Source organism: Meriones unguiculatus, chromosome 1, assembly GCF_030254825.1.
Source record: "Meriones unguiculatus strain TT.TT164.6M chromosome 1, Bangor_MerUng_6.1, whole genome shotgun sequence".
Taxonomy (NCBI): Eukaryota; Metazoa; Chordata; class Mammalia; order Rodentia; family Muridae; genus Meriones; species Meriones unguiculatus.
In genome coordinates this window covers 164901809-164921593 of record NC_083349.1, presented here as the reverse complement: position 1 = coordinate 164921593, position 19785 = coordinate 164901809, and the positions used below count along the sequence as shown (strand labels likewise).

At 40.3% G+C, this 19785-nt stretch overlaps 1 protein-coding gene across 1 annotated transcript in view; it reads right to left on the bottom strand.

Moving 5' to 3' along the window:
• The window catches only part of Ncapd3 (non-SMC condensin II complex subunit D3), a 72881-nt gene that overhangs the window by 12993 nt on the left and 40103 nt on the right, over positions 1-19785 (bottom strand). Inside the window, exons 18-27 of the mRNA XM_060371109.1 lie at positions 14609-14800; positions 14156-14253; positions 13944-14059; positions 10782-10889; positions 8682-8796; positions 8484-8591; positions 6216-6454; positions 5475-5554; positions 488-625; positions 64-197 (exon numbers count right to left, since the gene is read on the bottom strand). Of these exons, the coding sequence (XP_060227092.1) occupies positions 64-197; positions 488-625; positions 5475-5554; positions 6216-6454; positions 8484-8591; positions 8682-8796; positions 10782-10889; positions 13944-14059; positions 14156-14253; positions 14609-14800 (1328 nt within the window). The remainder of the gene's footprint in view (positions 1-63; positions 198-487; positions 626-5474; positions 5555-6215; positions 6455-8483; positions 8592-8681; positions 8797-10781; positions 10890-13943; positions 14060-14155; positions 14254-14608; positions 14801-19785) is intronic.

Here is a 19785-nt window from a genome sequence, read left to right as displayed (position 1 = left end):
CCTGCTATGCTGTCATCAACACAGCGTTTAAGAACACACTTAACAGAAATACACCAGACGTACCCAGAATACTAAGGCAGATTTTTGAAGTGAGGTTGAATCGCTGCTCATCTGTGAAGTGCTCAAGAAGAAACTTGTAGATCTTCATTCGCTTCTCCTTGTTTGTCTTTCCCTTTAGCAAAAACAGCTGCTTCCCCCTGTGGCAGAGCAGACAATACTACTACATTGTGTGGGTAAAGATGACAAAGATTCAACATAGCAGCCTCAAGGCTGTGTGACAAGGACACTAATAAGGTTCCAGTGTCATTACAGGCACTACCCTTAGCAGTCTATCATTATTACTGAATTTTCTTTTGTCATTGTGCCAAGAACACTCATGACCACTGAAACAGACATCAGTGAGTGTCCAGTACATCTGGAGACTTACTGAAGCTCACACTGAGACACACAGATGTGCTCCGCCCCCCCGCCCACCCCCCCCCCTCACCTCTCTGACTGGGAGAACTTGTTATACTGCCCATGCTTGTCATAGCTGTTGAGGTAGAATATACACTCAATGAAGTGCTGGAAGAACATGGTAGGGTTCCTCTTCAGCAGCAAGTGCGCCAGGCAAAACTCCGCAAGGCTGCAAAGGAGAGAGATAAAGGAGGCTCACCGACTACTCACCGGCGGTCTGCAGACTCACCAAGAACTCTGCCAAACAGAGAAGCATAGAACTCCAAAACACATCCTCACAAATAGCCCTGTCAGATCAAAGCAAGTCAAGAATGCTACTTATTTTGTCTGTCCTGGTTCAATGTTTCATGTCAAAACTAAGGGCTGTATAAATGTCTTCTTTACCAGGTTTTATTTATTGTTAAGATTTATTACTTTTAATTACATGTATGTATGTATGTATGTATGTAGCAGTATGTCTACACATTACAGATACCCAGACTGTGGAGGACAGAAAAGGGTTCCAAAATCCCTGGAGCTGGAGTTACAGGAAGTCTATTGCAAGAAGAAGCTTCTCTGATGAGGGTTTGAGTGAGGCACTCATCTATGGATATAGCAGTATGACATAAAGAGTCATTTTATTCCTATTTACCTTTAGCGGAACAGAGTTTTACGTTCTCCCCTAGGCCTAACTAGTTTCAGGTTCTTAGCTACTTAAGCAGTGTCAAATATGGGTTCCTACTCATGTAGTGGGTCTTAAGATCCAGTTTAAAAAGAGTGGTTAGCTACTTCCACAACATCTGTGTCACTATTGGACCTGTGTATCCTGCAGGCAGGACACTGTAGGTTGCAGGATTTGTAGCTCCATGACATTGATTACTTTTCTCCTCTGATAGCTGCAGAGTATCTTCCACTACCATGAACATGAGCCAGCAGAAATAAAGCCTCTAGCTGGGTACGAGCTGGATTTTTCCATGCTTGTAAGACTCCTCAGCAATAGGGTCTTATCAATAATGTGAAGAGCAGCCAACAGCCTTTGCAATAGTCTGTGATGTCAGAGGAAGCCCATGGATCCCTTTAGCCAACAAGATGTAACCCATTCCTGGAAGTGGAGGTTTTACTTGGCATAAGTCATCTAGTTTTGGCATTGTTGTCCCTGTAATACGATGGCTCCATTTAAACTCTTTTCATATGTGAATATATTTTAGGAAGCTTCTACAGTGGTAGGTTTCCATATGGCTTTTCAAAGGGCCTTTAGTTTTAGTTGTCCCTCCCCATCTCTTCCTTTCTCCTATGCCCCTCTTCAGTTAATCCTCTTATTCTAATTTCCCTTGTATCTCTCCATAATACTACATTCTACTGCCCCTTTTTAAGAGATCCCCTCATCCCTGCTCTTCCACCATCCTTTACTAGGTACCTAACCTCTGTGGTATTCAGATGGTAGCATACATTACAAGCTAATAGCCACGTGTAAGAGGTATCATGCTATCTTTTTGTCCAGGTTACTTCATTCAGGATGACTGTTTTTAGCTCCACTCACTTACCTGCCAACTTAATGATTTTATTTTTCTCAATAGCTGAATATTATTCTATTGTATAAATTTAACATGGTTTCATTATTGATTCATCAGTCGATGGACATCCAGGATGTTTCTAATCTCTGCCAATTGGAAACAGAGCAGCAATGCTCATGGTTGATTAAGTATCTCTGTACCAAGATGCAGAGTTCTTTGGTTATATGCCTACTGAAGGTATAGCTGGATCTTGAGGTAGAATAATTCTCAGCTTTCAAGAGAACTCTATACTGATTTTTACAGTGGCTAACCCAGTATGCACTCCTATCAGCAGTGAGTAAGCATTACTTTTCCTCACACACATCTTTACCAGCATGAGCTGTCATTTGTTTGATCTTGGCTGTTCAGAGAGGGGTAAGATGAAATCACAAAAGTAGTTTTAATTTGCCTTTCTCTGATGGCTAAGAATTTTGAACATTTCTTTAAGTGTTTTTTTTTGCCTTTTATTTTTTGAGAATTCTCTGATTAGTTCTGTTCTCCATTTTAAAACTGAGATGTTCAGTTTTCTTGATGTTCGGTCTTTTTTTTTTTCCTGTGGTTCTTTGAATATTCTAGATATTGACCTTCTATCAGATGTATAACTTGTAAAGATTTCACCACCCCCATTCCTTAGATGGTTATTTTGCTTGAATAATGGCATCCTTTGCCATAAAGAAGCTTTTCAGATTCATAGGCTCACATTTATTAATTGTTAGTTTTAATGCCTACGTTATCAGTGTCCTGTTCAGAAAGTCCTTTTCTGGGTCAATGAGTTCAAGTCCATTATCCACTTTCTTGTCTATCAGATTCAGGGTATCTGATGTTATGTCAAGGTCTTTGATGCATTTGGAGCTGAATTTTGTGCAGGGTTAGACACATATGGATCTATTTTTATTCTTCTGCATAAAGCCATCCAGTTTCACGAGCACCATATGTTAAATATGTTGTCTTTTCTTCAGTATGTATTTCTGTCTTCTTTGTAAAAAAAAAAAAAATCAAGTATCTATTAAGTGCATGAAATTATGTCTTCAATTTTATTTCATTGATTGATATGTCTGTTTTTAAGCCAATACATGTTGATTTTTAAAAAATTACTACAGTTCTATAATAGAAGTTGAAATCTAGGATGGTGATACCATCAACATTTTTTTCATTATTTAAGATTGTTTGAGCCTGTCCTGGGTTTTTTATGTTTCCATATTATAGTGAAGATCTTTTAAAAAATATTTCTATGAAGAATTGTGTTGGAATTTTGAAGAGGATTGCATTGAAACTGTGTATTATTTTAGTAAAATGGTCATTTTCACATTAATATGACTGATCCAGGAGCAGGTGAGATCTTTCTACCTTCTGGTGTCTTCTTCAATTTCTTCAGTGTCTTGAAAGGTTTTTATTATACAAGTCTTTCATTTGTTTGGCTGACGCTACTGTGAAAGGTACTATTGTGAAAGGTACAGTTTTCTCTGCTTTCTTTTCAGTCTGTTTGCCATTTGTGAATAGGAAAGCTACTGATTTCTATATGTTAATTCTGTATCCTACTACTTTGCTAACAGTGTTTATCAGATGTAGAAGTTTCCTAGTGGAGTCTTTGAGGTCTATTATTTATAAAACCGTATCTCCAAGTAAGAATGTATTGACTCCTTCCTTTCCTATTTCTGTTCCCTTGATCTCCCTCAACTGTCTACAACCTAAGACTTCAAATACTATATTGAATTGGTATGGAGAGAGTGGACAGCCTTTTTTTGTTTCCAATTTTAGTGGAAATGTTTAAGAGTTTCTCTGTTTATGGTAACACTGGCTGTAGCTTTCTGTACATTATGTTTATTAAAATATATCCTTATGATTTGCTGGATTTTCTCAGTGTCTATTGTAATATTTCCCTTTCATCTTTAATTTTATTAATGTAGATCCCCTCTCTGTCTTTTGGCTATTTTGGCTGTGTCCTATAGTTTTGGATATATTGTGTTTTCATTTTCATTCAGTTCTAAAAGTTTGTAATTTCCTTCTTGATTTCTTGGTTCAGTTTTCATTCAGTAGTAAGATTTCAATTTCCTTGAGTGTGTATATTTTCTGTTACTTCTGTTGTTGATGATATCAAGTTTTAATCCATGGTGGTTAGATAAGATATGGATCCTTCCTTCCTTCCTTCCTTCCTTCCTTCCTTCCTTCCTTCCTTCCTTCCTTCCTTCCTTCTCTCCCTCCCTTCCTCCCTCTCTTTTTTTATGGTTTTTTGAGATATGGTGTCTCTGTGTAGCCTTCACTATCCTGGACTTTTGTAGACCAGGCTGGCCTTGAACTCAGAGATCCACCTGCCTCTGCATCCCTGAGTGCTGGGTTTACAGGTGTGTGCCACCATGCCTGGCTTAGTTTACTTTTCTCATATCTGTTGAGACTTGCTCTATGTTCTAATATGTGGTCAATTTTGGAGAAAGTTCCATAAGCTGCTGAAAAATAAGTGTATTCTTTAGTGTTTCAGTGAAATGTCTATAAATATCTTCCAGGTCCCTTTGATTTATGATGTTATTTAACTACAGTGCATCTTGGTTTAGTTTTTATCTGGATATCCTGCTAATTGGAGCTCTTTTGCATTGGGTTCTACACAGTATTAATTAGAAGGTTAACTTCTGCTACTTTTTTGTGTGAAATGTTCCTCCTTTGAAAATTATACCCAAAGAACTCAACAGAAATTCTTCTAAGGAAAGCAGACTAAATTATCAGTGACCAAATTTAGAACCAGAGGGAGCTATTATTATACGCTATTTATAGGTAATGAACTCTGTAAAGACCTTTCACCCACCATGGTGGCTTTTGTTGTGGCACTGAGTGTCCTGCTTTCTAAATGAAGATTTGCTTTAGAAGTAATTATTCATACAGCATAATCTGGAGGAGCAAATCCTATCAGAACATTTTCAAACCCCTTGAAAATAAGTCTTTAAAAGAAAGACAAAAAGATAGGAATTACTGAATGACAGAGTAACACCTTTCCCTTCTGATTCTCAAGAAACACCCAATTCCAAGGAGCATTTGCAATGTGCATGCTGTATTTCACACTGTGCAATCCACCTTTAATTCCTAGAAACTCTTTCTTGTAATTTCTGAACTTAAAAGAAAGTTGGATCTCTCTCTATCAAAATTAACCTTTTCTGTTCTAGTAGTCACTAGCAGAGTCACTGCTTAATGCCTTCCATACTACACAGTTTAAGTGACAAGAGTGTTATTTACAACTCCTTAGTGAGGACAGACTATGTCAGCAGATGATGGAATTAACACTGAGATCATTTAGTTTTCTGGTCAATTTTGAGTTGTTTTGCTTCTAAAACAGGCATCTATAAGATCTATTCTATCATTTAGTATTTTACATTTTTCTGGTAATTACTATAAGCTTACCAAATCCCAAGCAACTGTAGACTACTCTGACAGGAAAAATTGTGCATACCAGAAATTAGGTAAATTAATGAGCCATCTGACATATGAAGGCAAGATTACCTGGCAATGTCTGGGTGTGAATCTACCAGAGTGCTGACAAATCGAAAGAACAGAGAGCCTTTCCACTTCACATATTCTTCCTGTTCAAGGATAAAAACAGCATATTTCAGGAGGAATTTTAATACGTAAACATTAGACGCACCAAGTTGCAAGTCTTTTGTTGACTTTCCTTTAAATAACATTCCACCTGATGGCTTCTGGTCCACAGGAGCCCGAGTTTGGTTTGACAGTGTTTACTTCCTAACTGCCTTGAAAGCACATAGCATTTGTTAGTTCAAACAGATGTAGAGGAATATTTGGGCAAAAACTTAAAAAATCTATGGTAAAAGAAAAATGACACAAAGAACATAGCTTTAATGGGAGATCTAACAGTGGCTCTGTAAAGTACGCAGTTCATGATGAGATGACTTTATGGATATATAGAAGAGATGTTTAACTTAGTGAATGCCTTCTTTTTAAATACAATGCCTTCTTGTCACTACAAGCTCTGAATGTACACAGAGCTACCAAATGCTCTATGCAGCTCTACAGCTAAAGATGTTTTACAGACTGAAAACAGTTCACTGACCTGAACTGCAGTCGCCTGTCCCCACTGAACTTCACAAGATATACTAAACCAGAAATGAGAGTAATTGTTTTTGGATTCTACAACAAAGCAAGCACATTTCCCATTGTTAACTGAAAAGTTCCCTAGACCATCAGTGGTAGAGCAGAAAATGACAGTCTGATTCCTATATTTACCTGTAAGAGGTTGGTAAGCAAGATCAGTGTCTGCTTTCGGATAAACGGATCTGAATCCTTCAGGCAAACAGAAATATTGGGAATATAATTATCCACCATGACAGTGTACCGGATACAAAGATCACACATCACAATGATGACATTGTTGCGGACAGCCACATCCTCACACTCTTCAAGTTCTCGAACAAGGGCTGGGATACTCTTCTTTGCGAGGTCTTCATGCTGTAAGCACAGTTTTCCTATCAAAGAAAAAAAGAAGATGCCTAGATTACACCCTATGTGTTTCACATAAAGTAAAATTATACCCCAAATTACAAACAATAGATAAACATAAGTTCAAAATGGCATAAAAACAAAACAAAACAAAAAAACTCAATCACAAGTTTCTTGAGACACGTGGTTGTACCCTTGCAATAATAAAATCACCTTTCATGTAGGCACTCTGAATTTTAAAGTTACCTATAACCCGCAAAATAATCTGTAAAACCTAACACATTTTACTTTTGATTATATACATGCACTAAATGTGCTTACTCACTTAGAAATGCAAGCTAGATATGCAGGAAAGAATGCTGTCTAACATTTTCTTATTCATAGTTAAAAGGAGGCTGCTGAATTATATTCCCTAGTGTGTTTGCTTTGTGGCCAGGGGAAGGTTTTGCTCTTATTTGTAATGTTTAGGTATTTTTAAAATAGTCAATATCACAAAAACCAGAAATGAAACAAACAAAATAAACCCCAAGCTAAACCACAGCACCAACAAAAACCACCATTCAAAACTGTGCCCACTATAAAATAGACAATCACTTTAAAGATAGAATATTCACAATGTAGCCAGAGGTCGGTGTTTTCAAGATGAACTATTTGAGTTGGAGAAGTGTACTCACAGGTCGTCTGTCACTTCTGGAAAATAAACTGAACTTCAAAGTTTCCATTCCTAAAGCTCTGTGTAATGTCTAGATACAGTTCTGTTTTGTGTATGTGCAGACTCATGTGTAGGCTCAAGTATCGGTGCATGTCAGATCACAACTGCACATGTTCTTAGGCACTGTCCACTTTTCCCTTGAGAAGGGGCTTTTCTCACTGGCCTGAAGTTCGCCAAGTGGGCTAGGCTTGTTTTCCAGTGAGCCCCAGGGATGCACAGAGCTGCCAGTCTCCGCATCTTCAGCACTGGGATTATAGGACTGAACCAGTGGACTTGGTTGGTTTCTTTCTTTTCTTTCTTTCTTTCCTTTTCTTTTCTTTCTTTCTTTCTTTCTTTCTTTCTTTCTTTCTTTCTTTCTTTCTTTCTTTCTTTCTTTCTTTCTTTCTCTTCCTTCCTTCCTTCCTTCCTTCCTTCCTTCCTTCCTTCCTTCCTTCCTTCCTTCCTCCCTCCCTCCTTCCTTCCTTCCTTCCTCTTTCTTTCTCTCTCTCTCTCTCTCTCTTTTTGGCCTTGGTTTCTTAATTAGTCTTTATTTTATTTTATGTGCATTTATTTGGTCTGCATGTATGTCACTTGTGTGTGTTGCCTGCAGAGGCCAGAAGAAGACATTAGATCTCCTAGAACTAGAGTTATTAGCAGTTATGAGTTGCCATGTGGGTGCTGGGAATTGAACCTGGGTCTTCCAGAAAAGTAGCCAGTGCTCTTAACTGAGTCATCTCCCCAAGCTCTGAAATAAACTTCTTGATAAACTTCTGGAGCTACATTGAGATTATTTTTTTAAAAAAATATAGAAACAGGTATAATTATAATTAACTACCATAATCCTACCAAAAAATCCTCCCTGTAAACTATAATTGTTTACATATATAAACTGTCCCACTTAGGCTCATGATTGAATATTTGGTTCCCAGCTGATGACATAGTTTTGAGGTTAAGTTAGAGGCAGGAGGCATGGGTCAGTGGTGGAGGGATTTTGAGTAGCCTGTCTCAGCCTGGCTTCTGCAATGAGCAGCTCCTGCCACATGCTTTCACTCTGTAATATGGACTGGAACACCCTCTAAAGCATGCACTAAAATAAACCTCTCTTCCATGCAGTTGCCTGTTAGCTATGTCATCACAGCAATAAGAGAAGTAACTGCTACACACAGCAACAGTCTCAAGGGATCCCACAGATCTCTGTTAGATCTGCAGAGCTGGACCCTCACACCAGAATTAACTCTTAAAATCACAGAAGCCAGAGTAGGCTTAGTCTCATGAGCACATAGTACATTACCGTGGTTGTGGTTACACTTACTTCAGACAAAAACTACACAGCACAGCCACATCTCCTTGCGTGATACCCTTACCTAAAGTGATGATGGCGTGTGCTCTAATGACGGAAGGCATGGCAGAATTTCTGACCTGGAAAGGCAGCTCATTGGCTAGGCCATCTGTGGTTCCTTGAGATGGCGGCACTGCAGGGAAGGAAGAGGTAATGACTTCTTATTGAGAAAATTAACTGAGCAGCAGGACAGTATGGTGCAGGGTGACTTCAGAGGCCTTACAGTGATCCGCATGAGCAGAAGAAGCCAGGATAGACTGGATTAGAAGGAAGACTCTCTTCTCTACTATGGCTGGACACAACTGGGCTACATCTCCTATGGTGAAAATACATTTCACCTGCAAAGAGAATTGATTTTGCAGTAAAAACAAGGCAAAAAGAAAATAAATTCTAGCTAGAGTAACATGTCAAAAGAATATCACTTTGTCTCACAAATTACAAATAGATAACTATTTTTGAAGGAAAAATGCATAGCTCTTAATAAAAATTTGGCTGCTACTTGATAAAATTCATTCCAAGTTAGGATGACCATAACATCTTATCAGTTAAATCCAGACATTTTTATGAATAACTGGGGCTCCTATTAATAATCATGTTGTCATGGAAGATGTCATCCCTTCATATTAATACATACAACAAATGTTTCAAGATTATAAAGGTGCCATCGAAAAGCTCTGGGTTTCATGATACTTGTATTGTGTATTCTAGTCTTAGTTGATGTCTATTTCTAGAACAGGCCTGGGCCTAGAGGTTTAAGGTCAGCCTGAGCAACACAGCAAGATCATGACTCAAATAAACAAAACAAAAATAACTCCTGTGAAACCTACTGTTTAATTCTCCTAGCAGTGAAAGCCACACCAACAGGGCATGTATGGGCCTGGAGTCTAGCTCATGGTAGAAATCACTGGCTGCTATGCTCAAGGGCCTGTGTTTGATCACTACCCCTTCAAACTAAACTTGTGTTTAAAAGCATGTAAACTTACTCTGCACTATAAAACACAATTCCAAGATGTCCTCAGGTTACCTTACTCCTCAGGTTACTTTACTATTTAAACTCCTACTCAGAGCACTCATAAGTCCTACATCCTCACAGCCAGCTAGCTACCACGATTCATGTTTTCTAATGACATCCTCTTTTAATAAATAATACTGTTTTCCTTTATCCAAAGATGGATGAGCATTCTTAAAAAGCCAAATGTCAGGAAAAAGCTTCTTTCAGAGCTTGGACAGTTGTCCATGCATGCCTATAATCTTAGCTACTGAGGAAAGGGTACAGGAGGAAGGTCACTTGGGCCTAGAGGTTTAAGGTCAGCCTGAGCAACATACCAAGATCTTGACCAAAACAACAACAACAAAATAAACCCTTAGCCTTGAGGTAAGAAAGCCAATAGTGCATGTCTTGAACATAAAGTAGTTTTTTTCTTCTAATTGCTGTGGCTTTCTTTTGTATAATTCTGGTGTGGGTAGCAGCTGATAGTTGACAAAAACTGAGCCCTCTGCTGTCCATTGCACAGCACCCGGCCTCCCAGAGTACTGGTGCTTATCCCTGAATGTGCCGGCAGAGTGGTCTGCCCATATAGCTCTAGCTCTGGTCTATAATCAGTAACAACTACAAGGGCTAAGCTGGCACAGCAGGAACTGAACACAGACAGAAGTTGTTCTACTATTTAAACAGCAGCAAACCAGCCAGGTTTGGTTAAATGGCGATCCATACCGAAGAGCATCAAAAACATGGCCTATTTCCTCTATCAGAGAACATCAGGTGCCAGAATTGGAATTCCTGCTATCAGATCTGGTAACGGCCTCATGTGTTCTCAGGGGAGTCTTTTACACCTGCAGGTGTATCCATAACTGGCCGAGCCAAGAGCATCCATGTTCTCAGTGGTCAAATCTCCCCCTTTACTGCACACAACACAAAAGCTCACCTCCACCCCCCAGTGTATATTCCAATGTTTAAGTCACCCAGAAGACAACTCATAACTATTTTAAAAATTAAAAGACCAAACAGGGGCTGGAGGGATGGTTCAGTGATTAAGAGCACTTGCTGCCCTTGCAGAGGACCTATGTTTGGTTCCCAGCACCCACATCAAGCAGCTCATAAACGCCTGTGACTCCAGCTCCATAGCATCTAATGTTCTCTTCTGGTTTCTACATGGATCTGCACTCACATGCATGTACTGCACCCCATAAACAAACAAACACACAATGGAAAACAAAACTAAAAAAAAAAAAAAAACCTGTGTGCAGCAGCTGAAATTCACATTACACAATCATGCTTCAAAAAACTCTGCTATAAAAAGATTATAAGAAAGCAGTTGCTTACTACCAGGTCTTCATCCATGTTCCCTGTCCCATCTTCCTTCAGAAGGATGTTAGACAGGTGGTGCTCACAGGTGGAGAGCACATCCACACACACCTGCTTCAGCAGTTCCTGCAAGGCACAGGACAGCTCTGAAGGGTCTCACATGTTTCAGATGACTCACCACACCCAGCTCTCACACCCCAAGTCTCCACGCTGAAGACTGTTACCTTTCCCATCACTGGTCTTTCAGCAACCTGGCCATGGGAACTAGCTAAGCCAAATGTTGAAAGAGCATTGTGCATATCAACTCTTTCCCCATATTTGCTCTAGAAGCGCAAAAGGCAAATAGGAAAATCTAGTTCTCAAGTTTATAAATCACCTTTAACAGTAGTGCCCCTTCAACAGTAGAGGAAAGTAACAATTCTGTCTTATAACAGGCAGAGAACTAGCTACTATGGCTAATACTTTATTTTAAAAGACATAAAATGAGGACTGATTTTGGATCAGGTATGACAATCCCAGCACTAAGGAGGGGAAGGTGTAAAGATTCTGAATTCCACTTCGGTTTAGGCAAATTGAGAATCCCAGGCCAGTGTGGCTGCACAGTTTGACACTGTCTTAGCCATGAATCCCTACAAATGCTTGTTGCAAACAGGGCAGAGACAGAAAGATCATTAGGGTGTGCTGGCTTCCAGCTTAGCTGAGGGTAAGCCCCAGCTTCAGGGGAAAGAACCTGCCTGAAAATGAACAGTGGCAGAAATGAAATGCAGTGACAGGAGATACCTGACACCCTCTTCTAGCCCCTGTGCACATGCACAGATCCACATAGACTAAGATAGATCTAGACACACAGATATACACATGGCAGTTGTTATTCTTCTGTAAAATATTAGGTACACATTTCTGGTGTCTCTTACTGATTACAGAAAGTTCCAGGGGGTCACCGCCACTCATATTTCTGTGCCCACAAGCATCCTCAAAACCCAGAATTCATGGACTTCATTTTTTCTAGAAGGCTATTCCAAAATACCCACCTGGAGCTAGCTAAGTGCCACAGCCACAAAAATGAACAACAGGACACATCTTTCTATTTCAGGAAGAACTGTACTGCAATGACATCTGTCATGTGCATGTCAGGTGCTCTTAAAGACCACCTTTGGAATCACCCAGGGCATGTGGTACCGCATCAGCACTAGCAGATGGTAGGGACTCACTACCATGAGAAAATGTAATCTGGTTTAGCCTAGCAGTTTTCACAACTACTGTGTGTTTGTGTGTGTTTGTTTGTTTATTTATTTATTTATTTTGAGACAGGGTTTCTCTGTGCCCTGGCTGTCCTGAAACTCAGAGATCTGCCTGTCTCTGCTTCCCAAGTGCTGGGATTAAAGGTGTACACCACCACCACCACCACCACCACCACCTGACATATGTTTATTACTCTTTAAAGAATCATCACACCTATGACTTTTAATATATTGCCTAACCTAATCCTGAAATCAACAGGCCTTTATCCCGAGGAAGAGATGAAGGCTGATTTGCATCAAAGCTTAAGACAAAAATCTGGGAGATCTGAAGTAAGTAATCAGCACCACAGAGCCTGGGAAAAGAGAAGTTTGTTTACGTGGACTTAAGCGCAATAGGGTGTCAGAAAATTCTCCAGGCCTTATGCTACTGGTGACTACCAAGGGAGATGCTGGCAGAAAAAAGTGGCATTTTCTTACCACAATTAGGTTTTCTTTTAGCTCTCTGTTTCTTAATCTGAAGACATTTTGAATTCTCCCAGGCTCTAATAACAATATAACCAAACAGCCTGATGACCTCGGGGATTCATAGGCAGAGCCCATGGCAGAGATAACTTTTTCCAGCAAGTGCTGGTGGTAAGAATGCCAGGAAGGAACCAGAAACCTTCCTTCTAATGCCAGCTTTGCCATCAGTAGGGTGTATGTCATCGATTGTCATAATCTGCCACCAATTTTCCACAGATCTTATGCCAAACAACACAGTATCAGCTATACTGTTTCATACTGTTTGATACTGTTCAACTGTTCTCCAAGAAATCTGATGGCCTCCGTGGGTACCCTCACACACATGATCCTCACTCACAAAGACACATATAGGCAAATAAAAAATTAAAAATAAGAAAAAAAAGAGTACATCTCATGATAAAAGCAGAAGACAGTGATATAATGAGTTTTTTAGAAATACTGATATGGGGGCTGGAGAGATAGTTCAGCGGTTCTGGGCACTGGCTCCTCTTCTAGAGGACCCAGGTTCAATACCCAGCAACCACATGATAGCTTGCAACTGTAAATTGCTTCTGTTCTGGGGAATCAGACACCCTAACACAGACATACATGCAGGCAAAACACCAATGCACATTAAAAAAAAATATTCTTCTTCTAAAAAACCGAAGTAAAGCAAAACACAACACCAGAAAGAAATATATATTGACATGGCTGGTGAGATGGCTCAGGGGGAAAGGTGCACACAACTAACCCTGACAATTTGAGTTCAACGACTGGAACCCACCTGGTGGGAGGTCAGAACTGACTCCGATAAGCTGTCTTCTGACCTTCACATGTGTTAGCAGTCACATTAAATACATAAAACTTAAAAAAAAAATACTGATAGGAGAATTTCTCAGTAGTGGTCAAAATAATTGTAAGAAACCCTCATTTGGATTTGTGACTACTTTAAAAATCCCTGGAATTGATAAAATATTTATAAAAATTAGCAGTTGGCTAGGAAACTCTGGAGCCATAATACCAGCAGGAAACACTTATATGGTATAACAACAGCACAGGCATTCCCAGGAATATGATTTAGCAAAAGACCAAAAACCATCTGGGCACATGGGACTCTACAATTAGATAAAAAACAATGCCTTAAATGCTCTTGCAATGTCCAGGCCATCACCTATTAAAAGATAACCTTGCAGAGCTGTCACTAGAAAGATAAACAGCAATCAGGAGGCACACATTACTAAAAGACACTTGTACCCGGAGCTAAAGTGGGGCTGGATATAAGGGAGCCATGTCTTCAGTAGTCAAGGGAAAGTCAGCTGCTAGGCATACAGGCGCTGGCCTGCAGCAAGCGCTTTCAGGAACTATCCACCCTCCCATGCCTTCTATTCCTCGAGACCTCTTCTCAGAGTGGAAACATAAGCAGGATGTGTGGCCATACCTGCTCTTCCAGCAGCGTCTTAGCAGATGCTCTGCAAAGCCCTTGCAACACATCAACAGATGAACTGATCAACTCCAGAGACCACTGAAATCCATTGAGCTTGCTCTTGACAACACCTAAGCAAAGTAAAGACTTGAAATTTAACTGCCTAAGAAATACACAGAACTATAAAAACATCAAGGCCTTCCCAAAACAGCCTCTATTAAACTCACCAGTGATTTTGTCCCGGGTGCTCCTGGGAAGGTGTTTTGCAATATGCCCAATGACACACAGCATATAACCTAAGGTGTTTGGATTGGGAGACTGTTCTCTAGAGAAAAGGATGCAGAGAGTGCCAAATAAAACAGCATGCTGCCAAACAAAACCAAACCAAACAAAAACAAACAAACAACCCCCTCCCCCAAACAACAACAAGAAAAACCACTTCCAAATATTAGTACTAGAAGTCAAGTACTTAACAAGGCTTCACCGTGAGGTCTGGGAACATTAAGGTGCTTGAGGAACTTTGACAAAGGTAAATTGCTTAAATGGGATTCCTATTTTTCAAGCTTGTTTTTAAGCCAGAATCTAAAGCAATAGCTATGAAGTAGGCCATTTCCTGAAGATATAAGCTTTGCTTCCAGCAAACTGGTGTCTGCTAGGGGCTACTTTATAAGCATGCAAACCTGCTGAGTTTCTCCCACGACTCCATTATTTTGGTGTAGTCAGTCTTGGGTGACAAGCAAGTGATCTTGGAGAGCAGCATCCAGGCTGGCGCAGAACGTTCTGTGTCGGTGTGGGATATCACAGTGTTTATAAAAGTGGATGAGAATTTATCTTTCTTGGACCAGATATGAAAAGCCTTGTTTAAATAGCGGCTGGGAAAGAGAGAGAGAGAGAGAGAGAGAGAGAGAAGGGAAAGGAGAATTGTAACCATAGATATAAAAAAGTGTTCCGACCAACCCCTCACTGAAAGGGCATCAACTTCCACAGCTTCAGGATTTCTCTGGTACATAAAACATCCATGAAGGGACTCCAGCTCTTTATCATATCTGATATTGGACAAGGTATCTTAATTTTCTCTTCAGAATAACTTGTCCTTATTTCTTCCCTCACAAGATACTCTTTACAACAAAGAACATTTCAAAATTACCTCCTCCTATATTTCTGCACATAACTTACTATAACAGGCATGTCCATGTTGATAGGAACAAAATAACTGAGGAATAGATCCTGTCCTTTACTTAATGAGAGACTGGAGAGAAAGGACATCACAGCATTTAAATCGGGCATAACAAATGAGCTGAAAATAGCTTTACCTTAGTAATACACAAGTAGATTGAAAATGTTTCCAATGCACAAGCATCCATGTTACTGTTTTTGGTTTCAAAATGTTTCCAATTCACAAGCATCCATGTTACTGTTTCTGGGTATCATTCGTGTATGCACATGCTCTCGAGGTTGATGCTTTTTTGAGTGTGTCCCCTAATCACTCTCCACCTTAATTTTTGAGTCAGGGTCCCTTATCTTACCTGAAACTCCCTGTTCAACTACACAGCTGGCTAGCAAATCGACTGCATTTCCAGCGCTGCCATTATGGGCATATCCACCATGCTCATCTTTCCTACAAGGGTCCTGGGGGTCCAAACGCTGGTGCCCAAGCTTGTGGCGCAAGAATACTACCAAGTGATGAACTCCCCACCTAGTGTCCATCACTGTTGTTTTTAAATCATCTCTTATTTTCTTTCCATAGGATGGAACAAGATGGTAAGACTCATGCGACAATGTTGCATCAAATAGTTGGAAAAAAATACAACAACCCAGGTCTTGAGGCTGGAGAGATGGCATGTATAAGACACTAGGTTTGGTCTCCTGACAGAAGGAAGGGAAAGGATGGAGGGAGGGAAGTAGGAAGAGAAGAAATAATAACAAAATGCAATTATATCCTTCCTTCATGCTCTTGTAATAGGCTTCCTATCAAAGGTGACTTTGTTTTGGGACATTTCCACTAGGCTAAGAGCAACATAAATAGAGTACAGTGTCAAGTCTTGCAACTTCCCAGCTTGTAGAGCAGGGTATTGAAAATGAGTACTTAAAATGTTAGCTGAATGCACTCTTCCATTTCCTTCTATTCTCTACCCCAGCATGTGTTAAGGAGCCCTGAGAGACCTCCTTCCTCCAGCTGCACTGTCCCCACCTTATTCTGCCCTATTACCTGTGACTTAAATCACTTAACATGGGCCTGTGTTCTCAACCTCCAGTTTGATCCTCTTGGTCTCCAAACACAAGTTCATTTTATGTATTTCCTAAAAAGTAAACTCCAGTCTTCTCTCCCTATTTAAGTTCATCAGCAACCCCTTCTTTGGCCCTCTTCTTTTATCAGAGGGTCAAGTGTCTTGGTGTGTGGTATTATAATGCTCCAGTTTCATTTGGGTCCCAGGCCTCCTACAGTCATACCAGCCATCGTGCGCTGAGGAAGTAGTGCAGTGCACACAACCTTATACACCCATGGCTGTTTCTTCTACTGGCTATCCTCTTGCTTCTTTATTAGCTTTCAAGAGTCAGTTCAGGGAACTGCAGAGATGGCCCAATGGTGAATAAACCATATGACTCTTGCAAAGGATCAGGGTCTGGTTCCTAGAATCCAGGTTGAATGACTTACAACTAACTGTAACTCCAGCTTGAGGGGATCTGAGGCCTTCTGGCTTCTGTAGACACCTTCACTCAAGTGTAATATCCCCAGAAAGAGATACAGACACACATACAATAAAAAAAAAGAAAAGAAAAATAAAAAGTTTATCCTTTAAGGTACTTGTTCTCTGTATATTATGGTTTATAAGGCTCCCTATTCTATCAACCCTATTGTTCTCAATAGTGCTTTGAGGGGGGGGGCGGTTGTGTGTGTGTGTGTGTATATATATATATATATATATATATATATATATATGCTTAAGTGTGCAGGTCTGTGGGTGGGTGTGCATAGAGCACATGCAAGTATAAGAGGTGACTTCCTCCATCACTAGACATCTGTTTTTGGTTTTAGTTTTTGCACGTGTCGAAAATGCATGTGCTTATGTGTGCACTTGTGGGTATGTGTATTATGCAGGCCAGGTCTATGACAGGTGTATGTCAGGAGTCTTCTTCCATCTCACTTATGTAAAACTGGGTCTCTGAGTAAGGCTGGAATCCATCAATTCAGCTACACTATCTTTCCAGCAAGCTGGAATTCTCCTGTCTCTGCTTCCACAGAGCTGGGATTAGCATGCCAAGCTTTTAAGAGTGTGTTATGGACACAAATTCAAGGCCACAATCTCACTCTGCTCACCATACTTCCCTAGCAAGCACTTCACCATTGAGCCACCTCTCCAGATCCACCACCTTAGTTTTTTGAAACAGGGTCTCTCCTGCACTGAATTTGGAGCTCACTGAGTCAGCCAGGCTTACCAGCCAGTGAGCTCCAGGTCCAGCGACATACACCCCTGTCCCCAGCTCACATTAAGAGTCATCATTCTTGGTAACAGAGACAACACTCAGCAAGCCATCGCCCCAAGGCCCCTAATAGTGCTTTTGGCTTTTCAAACTGATTCTCTAGATCAGTAGCTTTCACATCTTTTTCAATGCAAGAATTTCCCCACTCACTTACTCTAATATGTATGTATTTAGTGGGACTGAGCCTTGTACACACCAGGAAAGTACTCCTACCACTGAGCTACACCCTATCTAGAGATCCCTTTAAATTATTTAAAATTAGTGATTACCCCCACAAAGAACTTTTGCTTATACAGGATGGACGGATATGTCATATTAGGAATTTAAGTATATTTACCAGTTATTTAAAACTTAACAATAAACAAGGCCTGGTGGCACGTGCCTGCAGTCCCAGCACTTGTAGCCAAGGCTACACAGAGAAACCCTGTCTCAAAAAAACAAAACAAACAAAAAAATCCAAATAAAATAAAATAAAAATTAATAATAAGTTAGACCTGGTAGTATAAACTTGTAATCCTAGTTATTCAGGAAGGTTGTATATGCAAGGATAGCCAGGGCTACAGAATAAGCTGAAGGCCTGTTTGAGCAAGTTGGCAAGATCCTATCTCAAAAAAAGAAAGAAAGAAAGAAAGAAAGAAAGAAAGAAAGAAAGAAAGAAAGAAAGAAAGAAAGAAGGAAGGAAGGAAGGAAGGAAGGAAGGAAGGAAGGAAGGAAGGAAGGAAGGCAGGCAGGCAGGCTAAGGATTCAGCTAAGTGACAGAGTACTTGTCTAGCAGTGTAAAGTCCAATTTCAATCCCCTTTACTGAAAACAAAAACCAAAAGCAACAAAAATCTAAAACCAAGAAACCCATTTATAGTACTTTTTACAAAAACAACTCTTCCCAAACAAAATAAATGGGGTGAGTCACTGTCGTACCCTTTGTAAACCTAAGTCTGGCTCAAACAGAAGGTGAGTTCCTGTATCTGCTTGTGTGTAATCTATTCCAGTATCAGATTTCTTCTTCAACTTCCATTCTATAATCACAAAACAATAGGAGTTAAGAAAAAAAAAAAAACCCTCTTAATATGATAAGCTTCACCACTGCACTGGCCCATGGCCACCATCAACTCCAAGTGGTCGGCACACTTAAGGCCTCAGCTCTACATTTCTCCTCACTTTGGCCTAATTCTAATGACTCGTATTAGGGAAAGAAAGAGCAGCAAGCTCCAGCATTTGTTTTCCCCCCGTTTTCCCATTCTCTTTATCTCAGAAGTTCCCTCCTCTCCTTTATAAAGGGCAGCTCTTCACATAACTTTCCCCACAGGTTTCTTCATTATTACTCATCTTACATTTCACTTTCAGTAGCCACCTGCCTGACCTCTATATCCACAGGTGTTTCATCTATCTGAAAACAGGATCTGGAGGCAGCTGTGATGTTACAGAAGCATAAGGTAAGCCTCAATTTCAGACATAAATGAGCCCCACAGATTCCTGAAATGCAGCAACTCAGGCCAGGTGTAATAGCTGTTCTTTGTTATCAACCTGACTACATCTGGAGTTAACTAAAACCCAAATGGCTGGGCACACCTTGAGGGACAGAATAATCTGAAATGAGAAGACCCACCTCCAGATCTTTGAGGTGAGAAGATACACCCTTTAACACCTCTCTCCCTCTCTCTAGCCTCAAACTCACAGTGATCTGCCAACTTCTGCCTCTTGAATACTGGCTAATCAAGATCTTTTAAACTGAGAAGACCCACCTTTAATTTGGACCACACTTTCTGCTGGCAGCCTGTGTTAAGAACATGGAAATAGAAGACTGCTCTTTCTACCTGCTTGCTCTAGCTTTCGACAGCAAGTCCATTTCATTCATTGGCAAGAGAGCCTACTTCTTCCGGATCCTGGTGTATACTGAGTACCAGCTGAGACATTCAGGGTGCTGGTTAGTTTTATGTCAACTTCACATGAGCTAGAATTATCTGAAAGGAGGGAACCTCAATTGATAAAATGCTTCCATACCATCTAGCTGTAGGGTGCTTTCTTAATTAGTGATTGATGGGCGAGGGCACAGTCCATTGTGGTTGGTTCCATCCTTGAGCTGATGGTCCTAGGTTCTATAACAAAGCAAGCTAAGCAAGACAATAGGCAGGATCCCTCTATGGCCTCTGCATTGACTGCTGCTTGAGTTCCTGCTCTCATTGCTTTTGATGATACACTGTTATATGGAACTACGAGTGAAATAAACCCTTTCCTCCCCAAATTACTTTTGTTACAGTGTTTCATCAAAACAACACTAATTCTAACTAAGACAACTGAACAACTACTGGATTCATGGACCTTCCTGTGATAGGCAGCCATTGTTAAACAAGCTGGACCATGGTCATTCTATCAGTC